This window comes from Borostomias antarcticus (assembly GCF_949987555.1).
Source record: "Borostomias antarcticus genome assembly, chromosome: 15".
NCBI lineage: Eukaryota > Metazoa > Chordata > Actinopteri > Stomiiformes > Stomiidae > Borostomias > Borostomias antarcticus.
Genome location: NC_140248.1, coordinates 12,469,866 through 12,480,334, shown reverse-complemented (window position 1 = coordinate 12,480,334; position 10,469 = coordinate 12,469,866). Strand labels below are relative to the sequence as shown.

General features: G+C 41.7%; 1 protein-coding gene across 1 annotated transcript; it reads left to right on the top strand.

Annotated features, from left to right (window-relative positions):
- Positions 1-6,299: 6,299 nt before the first annotated feature.
- On the top strand, positions 6,300-10,226 carry zcchc10 (zinc finger, CCHC domain containing 10; the record flags this gene model as incomplete). The annotated part of the gene is made up of 4 exons (XM_084450157.1): positions 6,300-6,340; positions 8,085-8,246; positions 9,250-9,294; positions 9,504-10,226. The coding sequence occupies 4 exons, from the start codon at positions 6,300-6,302 to the stop codon at positions 9,718-9,720; spliced, it is 465 nt and encodes a 154-aa protein (XP_084306283.1). The 3' UTR covers positions 9,721-10,226.
- Between the last annotated feature and the right edge of the window lie 243 nt (positions 10,227-10,469).

Here is a 10,469-nt window from a genome sequence, read left to right as displayed (position 1 = left end):
TTTTCAGTTTGTGATTAAATCAATCGTTTTATCAGGAATATTTTAATAGGTTATGCAATATGATTAAAAAGATTCAATCCACTTGACTGTGGAAATTATGCAATATTGCTTTCAGTAGTGGGCCTGTAGCATGGCCAAAGATCAGCCGCTGAAGAAGAAACAGCACCCAAAGAGTATGGAATGCCAAGAGGGAACACTCTTTTGAATCTGCTATGCAGTCAATACGCCCAGCTGACCTGGTCAACCAGGCCAGCAAGATCACCGGAGAAAAACAACTGCAACTCCAGAACGCAATCGGCCCATAACAAAAAAAGCAACCCAGATCTATAATGACCTCACCCACCCCATGGATGTATTATATAAACTGGATACAGCCACTCCATTCACTGGCCGCTATCAACAATGAAGCCCTATTGAACCGCGCCATCTTGGCAAAATTTGTAGTCATTTGACTATTTCCGGTTACTTTTGACTTGCGCAGTTGTGCTTTTCTGGCCTTCCGGTTACTTTTGACTTGCGCAGTTGAGCTTCTCTGGCCGACGCGCGTCCACGAAAAAGTTCACATTTCTCTGAAATGTAGACGCGCGTTCCCGGCTCTCCCCGCTTTGATTTAGCAATGAAAACCGGCTTGCATATTAACCTGTTTTTGTCAAATATATCAATTGGAGAAATTATTTTTTGATCCTGGCATCTTAGTTTTAACAGGTTAAATATAATTTAACATGTTTTGTTTGCTAGTAGATGGTATTCATTCCGTTCGCGATAACGTTATTGCAGCCAGGCTAAATTCCTCCAGGGAGTCAGTGACCGGCGAGTTGAAGAGCTTCACTCCCCGCCAGCAGGAGCTCTGGCCGCGGCTACCGCATCTCGGAAAACCCGCTGAGTTCGTGGCTGCTATTTCACATTCACCCTTGATCAATCCCAATACCGATCCATGGTAATAATGAATCAATCGTTCAGATCAGATCGGCAGTGCTGCATGCATGTTACAACATCATTGTTAGCTTTATTAACATAACCATAGCCTACATTTATCTCTCTAACGTTAGGCTATCCATCACACCAGTCGGCCATTCGATAGCTGGAAGCGGTGAACGCCAACGTTGACTGAAAACACCCAAACTCAGTGTATCGTTTCATCTTCATGCTACACATCAACTCCTTTACATTGTATGTGAATAAATTCCTGTTATTCTAAAAATATCCCATTTCTGTCCATTCTTGGAAAAGGCTAATAATTGCTGTCAAAAGATCACTCCAGTTTATCACCGTATCCCACTACCATTTCAACTATGCACAGGAGGTTGTCTTGTGGTCATTTTCATTAAAAAATGATTAGCCTGATCAGTTTGTTGTATGTATTAAGCCCTTTTTGAGCGTTTTGTGTGTGTGCATTGTTAAGTGTAAGCTTATGCAGCCTACTCCAAACTTTAATGGTTACAGCAGTCTGAAACTGTGAAAGTCTTCATGTAGGCCTAGTTGTTATTTCCAAGTCTCCAATAGTTTAAGAAAATTTGGTCTTATATTTAGATGTTGTGTATATTCCTCGATTATTTGTATGCTGTGTTGTCCCGTCTGAGTTTGTCCTGTTCGTGATTGGTCTCGTGTTCCCACTCGATAGGCTTGCACCTTGACGTTGGTGAGTGGGCTTTAAACCAAGACGGGCCTTTGTATGTGTATGTGTGTATGTATGTGGTTTGTGTTTTGTGTGTCATATTCTATTATTGAAATGTATAACAGAAACAGTGTGCCTCCTCTTATCCTCACAGCTCAAGCCATTTTTAGGAGACCAGTTCACACCTCAACCAGACCTGCTGCTGTTTAGGACCTGCTTTAAGCCCTTTTTTGTGGTGTCCGTTTTCTGTGTTCTGTGTCAAGTAAGCCAACCCACCTTCAATGCAGTGTAGCCTCCACATTTGAATGGTTACAGCAGTCTTGTCGTCTACAAGCAACAGTCTCTGGCTTTGCATGGCAATTTATGTAGTATCATCCGAGTTCTACAAATGCTGTACTTTTTTGTACTGTAAGTAACCCCTCAATTATTCAATTTTACTGGGGAGCAGTGACCATAGCCTACTTGCCAACCCTCCTGACTTCCGCGGGAGATTCATAAATTTGAACTAGGTTGTGTAGTAGATAGGCTACAATAAATTAGGACAGATGCACATTTACTGAACAGCACAGACAAAAGTCGGACATTAAAAACAATTGCTCCATACACACATATATATATATATATATAATGTTTCACATTTCGTTTTAATGCTTTTAATGTCTAATTTGTAATGCTTTTAATGCCCCCCCCCCCCCCCCCCCCGCAATTTGGTTTGGAAATGCTCCCTATTTCTGAGGTCCCAAGGTTGGTGAGTATGGCAAGCTATAAGCTATTAATACAAGCATACCGCTCAAAAAGGGCTTAATACATACAACAAACTGATCAGGCTAATCATTTTTTAATGAAAATGACCACAAGACAACCTCCTGTGCATAGTTGAAATGGTAGTGGGATACGGTGATAAACTGGAGTGATCTTTTGACAGCAATTATTAGCCTTTTCCAAGAATGGACAGAAATGGGATATTTTTAGAATAACAGGAATTTATTCACATACAATGTAAAGGAGTTGATGTGTAGCATGAAGATGAAACGATACACTGAGTTTGGGTGTTTTCAGTCAACGTTGGCGTTCACCGCTTCCAGCTATCGAATGGCCGACTGGTGTGATGGATAGCCTAACGTTAGAGAGATAAATGTAGGCTATGGTTATGTTAATAAAGCTAACAATGATGTTGTAACATGCATGCAGCACTGCCGATCTGATCTGAACGATTGATTCATTATTACCATGGATCGGTATTGGGATTGATCAAGGGTGAATGTGAAATAGCAGCCACGAACTCAGCGGGTTTTCCGAGATGCGGTAGCCGCGGCCAGAGCTCCTGCTGGCGGGGAGTGAAGCTCTTCAACTCGCCGGTCACTGACTCCCTGGAGGAATTTAGCCTGGCTGCAATAACGTTATCGCGAACGGAATGAATACCATCTACTAGCAAACAAAACATGTTAAATTATATTTAACCTGTTAAAACTAAGATGCCAGGATCAAAAAATAATTTCTCCAATTGATATATTTGACAAAAACAGGTTAATATGCAAGCCGGTTTTCATTGCTAAATCAAAGCGGGGAGAGCCGGGAACGCGCGTCTACATTTCAGAGAAATGTGAACTTTTTCGTGGACGCGCGTCGGCCAGAGAAGCTCAACTGCGCAAGTCAAAAGTAACCGGAAGGCCAGAAAAGCACAACTGCGCAAGTCAAAAGTAACCGGAAATAGTCAAATGACTACAAATTTTGCCAAGATGGCGCGGTTCAATAGGGCTTCATTGTTGATAGCGGCCAGTGAATGGAGTGGCTGTATCCAGTTTATATAATACATCCATGGGCTTGACCCACCCCCATCATTTAGCTGTTGGCATCTGGCAGGAGACTCAAGATCCCACTAGCCAGTAAGAACGGATGAAAGAAATCATTGGACCCTCTGCTGCTGTAGCCATTCTAAACAAGGACATACTATAATACAATAAGCTCCCACCCCCAAAGCCCAAGAACACAGAACACTGTATAGATTAATTTTATGTTTGTTATGCACTTTATTTTTTTCATTGTCAGTTTTTATGTTGTATTGCCAGAGTGCCAAATACAATTTTCCATTACAAATTTAATGGACAACAAAGTTTTTCTTAAATATCTTATCTTACAACAAAGCTACACTAATGCATGTTTTATTGATGACTGATTTTGAAAAAATAAAAAATAAAAAAGGTACAGATGTTTTCCTCCCGCAGGATGTGATGGATCCTGATACGTAACGATAACTTGACCATGTACTGTAGATACAGTAAGTGCCTTCTTCCTGTCACACACCACTCTGTTGCACTCACTCTGAACTTTAAAGTCGCACTGAAATGAAAAAAGCATTCAGTCCCATTTTGGTTCACATATTGGTCATACTGTTCACCTATTCAACGATGTATGCCAAAAAAATTAAAAAATTTGACTTTTGTTGTAATCTTATATCAAAGTATATAATTTCGTACTTCCTGGAAAACGGTAGGTCACGTGCAATGACGACAACAGGTACCTTAGATTTTAGGCCAATAATCTCACGACATCCACCCGTCAATCAATGCTATCCTATCGAATCTGTCTATAGTTCTTAAAACCCGTCCACTTGTCAATGTTCCAAACAAATTCCTCTAAACATATGTCCCACCCTCATAGCTTGTTTGCGTCGGAAATACGTCAAACTACGGAAGTTAGATGATCTCAAACATCTGTTTCAGTGCGACTTTAATACTACTGGTAAATAACTTCCACCCTAAGCCATCTGTGTGTACAACTGAGGTGATGTTTTTTTTCGAAAATTGTTTTCCAGGGCTGTGAGTAGATCAACCTGTGCCAGACTGGGCCCTTTATGGCCCTTTTCTCCTAGGTGTAGATCAGTGTACTGTTTGTAACTAAGAAACGTGTACCTTGGATTGTCAGGGACATCTATTACACTCTTCACAGTTACTATACTTCTCTACAAACTTACTACATATATACTCAGCTATGTAAACTAATATGCCATCATGGTCAATTCTATTTACAAGTGCTGATATTGGTGGCGTCATCACATTCAGCAGGTCCAGCACACGCTGTGGAAGGGCACCCTCAGTGAGGTTAACCTGAGACGGCAGCACAGCATCACTGCTCTGAAAGAACAAAATACATACAAATCAAGTCAAGATTCAACATGATATCCCTACATCTATTACAAATTAATCTATTACAAGTGAATTGAACGATAGCACCAATAGCAGTGCCTGAGCTGAATAGCCCTGCTGTAGAGGATCCTCAGGTTGCTAATTTTAAGTCATAATTGTCAAGACATGCCACTCCTCTCACCTGATATCCTGGATAGATTCTCATGGTTTCAGCTGAGCACTCTCGCAGACCACACAGATCCACACTCTCAGGCTTATTAGAGGGGTGATGGAACAGTCAATTGGCCCTTCTGGGTGGGTAATAAAACACATTGTTTTTTATGTTTCTGTGTTTTTATCATTGGAATGCATATACAGTGTATGGTGTAAAAAAGAAATGTGAGTAACTCCATCAAACCCTAAAAGTACAGCGGTACTAAGAATACCTTACCATGAATGCCCAGGCTGTCAGTATCTGACCGGTCTATTGGCTCCTCCACCTGGTCACCAGCAGCTCTGGAGTGACCTGGTTACTCTCCTGGGAGGTGGATGTGCTGACCTGCAGCAGGAAGGTGTCAAGGTCCTCCTCACAGTTTGTCTTGTCTGAGTTGTTGAACATCAAACCAGAAGCCACAGCCCAGTATTCTCTAACTGTACAGAGTCAGAGCTGTCACAGTGACGGCGACCTGAAAAACACACACAAACATAATACATATAAAATATTACATTACTTTACATTTATGTGATAGTACATACCCCTTATGTTTGAAATAAGAGACTGAGCAGTGTTTCTTGGGACCATCTTGTCCATCTGGCTGTGATGTGATGCCTTTCTGTGTACAGGACAGATAAAAATCACATAAACCCGAAGCAAGTCGCAGAGCCATTCCTACTAGTTTACAATGGGTAAATTTAAACTAGCAGGAACTATAAACTGTATTACAGTGGCTACACTAGCTAACTGTATAGCTAGCACTGACAGGTCCAGTAGGCCTAAATTTCAATTTCTACACTTTTGTGAATATGTTAAACATACAATTACCTGTCAAAATCTTTGGGGAACTGGTGAAAGGCAAGGACATGTACTCTGATAGTTCTGACAATTTATTGCAGAACACAGTTTTTGTTTTGTTCCACAGCTGATTTGTAGTCTTCATGTTGACCTGACTGGATGGATTCGGTAGCAGATGACAGTCCATAATGGCGGCAACGCTACGCGAATGCCCTCTTCAGGCGGGTGCCAAAAATTCAACTACGTGTCCCCTCTTGGCATTTCATACTCTTTGGTAGAATGCCGCTTTTCTCGAGAGGAGCTTTTTGCTGAAGCACACTAACGAAGAAGAAAGGTGTTGGGCTTAGTCTTCTCCGTTCAGCCTATTTTTGGGACTGAACACAAAGTCCTGGTAGGGAGAGCGGTGCTGAGGTACCTCCAGTCCACTGGACTGTATGGGAGAATATAAACGATGTCGTCGGCCTGTGGGGGCAGCATTACGCTGTTGCTTACAGCCTGCCGGAAACCTAAATAAGAAGAAGAAGAAGAAGAAGAAAGGTAAATCGCAATGGCGACTCCCATGCACAGAATCATAGCCCGACGACAGGCGTAAGTTCTCAATTTAATTTCTCGATTATTGGTGTGTTCGCGTATTTTTCCATATTAGATGGCCTGTAAGTGCTTTATGAAGGCATACACCCATAATGCTGGTGCAGTGAGACGAGTTAATCTACTCGATAGTCAGCTAACGTTACCTAGCTAGCTTACTTACTAGTTAGCAATGCGTTTAGCTAACGTTAGCCGTCCGCGTACGAGTACGAACAAAACGGCAGATAACATTATTTAATATTTAACCAATTATTCAGTTAACTGGCAAGCTGTTAGCTACTAACTACCCAGTTATTCGCCGGCACAGCTGACCAGTCTGACAAGTTGTTGCTGCTGCAGCCTGCAAATGAGTTAAACACGTTAGCTAGGAACTCTCTCTCTCCCCCCTCTGTGTCTCTCTCTCTCGACTTGCCCTCCTGATATAATTTTCAGTTAGCTAGCTCGTCATGGAAATTATATAGGCTATCCTAGCTGTAGCGAGAGCTTCTGGTTATCCATAATGTCAGATCTGTATCTACGTAGTAGAGTAGCTAGCACATCCAACCTGCCTTTAGGCCCGGTGCAGGATGAACTAGAAATGGTGCTCAGAGAGCACAGACCTCTGTCCCTGAATGCATTGAGTGGCCGCGTGCATGCCAAAATTGAATGGGTTCTAAATGGGAACAAGCTACATCCCTCCACCAAGTTTCATGAAAAGCAGTCTGATAGTTTTTGTGTAATCCTAGTCCAAAAAATGAATGGAGGTGAATGGCTGTCCGGCTGTGTTTGGGCGGTTGTGATTCACTGGGGCGGAGGTAAAAATGACTGAAGGTGAATGGGTGGCTGTATTTGACTGGCTCTGTGGTGCACCCCTCGGGTCACAACCAGTGGGGGGCAGTGCGGAGCACCCCAGCCCCCCCCCCCCCCCCCCCCCCACACACACACCAGTCCAAACCCTGTGTCTCTAGCACCCTCACACAGGTAGCTGGCTTTGTTCTAAGTTTTGTTTTCATTCTATGTAATCCTAGTCCAAAAAACTACTGGAGGTGAATGGGTGGCTTTATTTGGCCGGCTCTGTGGTGCCCCACTCGGTCACAGTTGGCGGGGGGCAATGCCGTGCACTCCGGGCTCTCCCCCTGTACATCCCAGTCCAAAAACATTACCTCTCGCCCTGCGCTATCGCTGGGGTGGAGGTAAAAATATATGAATCTAATTGGATAAGATAAAAGGATATCCATTCCGCACATTGGATTATAGCTCCCAATACTTTATACGAGCAACGTTTCGACCAGTGACACATGGGGTCTTCAGGGAGCTATAATTCAGTGGGTGGATATTCTTTTCTTCTCATCTGTATCTATATCATATGAACCTGTAGGGACCACAGAGGACACGTTTTAAGGTAAGGTCTGAATAAATTAAAAAGACTTTAACAACACTTTATTTGAGCAACGTTTTGACACCACAGGTCTTCAGGAAAAATATCTCGCATATCACTTTTACACTTATAGATTCAAATTTTTATCCTGCACCTGGCCTAAAGTACAGGTTTGATGTGTACACAGCCGCTTCAATTTGCAAGGTCTGAATAAAACGAAAGGCCCTTTTCAAGACGTGTCTAGATTGAATGTGGACATGGATGGTCTGACCACCGAACAAAATGGAGTGTGGGCTTGGAATGTGGATCAGGACAAACTGTCCGAATGGAGCCTCGAGTTAGATCAGTATCTGATCCCATGTAATTTTCTCTTTCATTTTATTTCAGCGAGGCAAATAAACAGCATGTGCGATGTCAGAAGTGTTTGGAATTTGGCCACTGGACATATGAGTGCTCTGGAAAGCGGAAATACCTTCACAGACCATCAAGAACAGTGGAGATGAAAAAGAAACTCAAAGAGAATGAGAATAAGCAGGCCAGCACTACAGGGTGAGTAGTCAGTCATACATTATCCAGTCACACAAATGTTGCCGATATCATCCGTTTCCCTCCGGAAGGGTCATATTACAAATATATTGTATGAAGGCATTTTCAGAAAATTCTTTGTCCCTCTTCACTCACCTTCACAGATATGGAACTTGTGTAGTTGTATAGTTGGTTTGTCTTGCCATCTTAAATCTGTGAAGGGGAGTGATTCCTGAGTACAAGTGATTGCTTGATGGCTGCTATAGATGATTTTGGATTACTGTTGTTTTTGATTGTGATTGTATGCGTTTTTAATGTGTGCTGTTCAACAAATTGCCTCCTTGAGGGCATTCAAGTTTTAGTCTTAAGGTATTAGTAGGTAGAACAATTAGGCCTACACACAGATTATTTATGAGTGTACACAGTCTATGCATAGGCAATGAATACTCATCTACTAATCAGCATCAAAATTGTAGTTTTGGAAGAAAAGTAGACATTTTTTGGATGGGGGTACGACAATAATTGTAAAATGCTACCACCTTGTGGTCAAATTTGACACAGGCGAAGGAGCCATTTTCCTTTGTGAATGATAACCATAGGCTTGTGGGAGAGAATAGGCTATATGCTCTCTATCTAGTACAGAGTGAGAATGAAAATCAGTAGTGTCAACACAGTATAGACAAAGATGTAACATACACAAGTCCCTAGATGAGAATATTTTTGGTCTTAATTTTCCTTGCCGTGTACCGTGTGCGCACGGGAACAGGTGGAATGTATTTTATCCAGAGCTGAGGGTGGGTTGCAAGGGGGTTGTTTGCAGGCTAGCTTTGCATGAGAGGGGTACTTACCCGTTACTAAAGGACTATGGGAGGAGGGAGCAGAGACAGTTATGCTCCAAACACTTTGAATCTCAATATCTGTGTTCGACTTAGTTTTAGTCAGTTGGATTCTACAATTTTTCACCCATCATCCACATTGTCATAAACCAAACAAAAAGTAAAACCTTTAATTTGTCATCCATTTCCAGACCAGGAAGAGAAGGCTCCAGTGAGAAAAAAACTAAGAAGAAAAGGTAACTGTCATAGACCCCTCCTTTGTAGTTGTCAGAAGGTTCAACAACCAAATTTATTTCATACTGTAATGGATAGACAACAATCACCTTATGAGCTATAAAGAAACGTGATGGCTAACCCTGCCCTCACTACACACCCTTTTGCACTGGATTGAATATGCCACAATGTAATCATGGCTTTGTATGTTTGTATTGTCACTTGCTTTCAGGTCAAAAGACTCGAGCAGCAGTAGTGATTCGGACAGTTCCTCCAGTGACTCCTCGTCTGACAGCAGTGACTCTTCCAGCTCCTCAGACGACGACAGTGACAGCAGTAGTGACAGTGACGACAGCTCCAGCTCCTCATCTTCCTCGTCCAGCTCTGACTCAGACTCTAATAGTGACTCGGACCAAGGCCCACCAAAAAAGAAGAAAAAGAAGAAATAGAGAATACAACTCCAGAAAACCCTGACTAGTCCTGACTCCCCGTGTACTTTAGTTGATCTTAGGCATTAGCATGAGAGACATGATAAAAAAAACAATCTACCTAGCTAGCAGCACATCAGGGGCTTTTGTCTTTCATCACTGCCATACAGTATATATCTATCCAATCCTTTCAGATACAGATATTAGTTCCAAATATGTTCTGGACAGGGCCAAGGAGGTATACACAAAGCAGCCACATTTGTTGTACCTTTTAATGTTTTACTTTAACAGGTTAGGAAATTCAATGTTGACTTAAAGAAATTAAAGTGGTTTATACATATTTTGTATTAATATCATTGATAATCTGTTCAATATGCAGAGGTAAATGCACAGCTAATTGAGAGATTTGTATGAAAGGAAATACATTTGTCAGTTGAGCGCACATTACCTTAAGGATCGGTTTAATTGTTTTGGAAGATATTTTACTTTTATTTTATTGAATAGTGTTGACAACACTTCACCTGTCCTCTAGCTCAAGTACATATTACATTTTTTGCAGTGTCCAAATGTAGTTTTGTAACCATTTACTATATAATGAAAACATGTTCTTTAATAAATGTATCAATAAAGAAAGAACACTTGTTTACGAATTACTAAATGGAATTTATAGCCGTTTGGTGTAAGCAAGCCAAATATAAATACGGTGAGTTACACGGTGCTGCCCTACTCTGTGTAGGTGACAATGTAAACCTTTTATGGTAATGAGACTT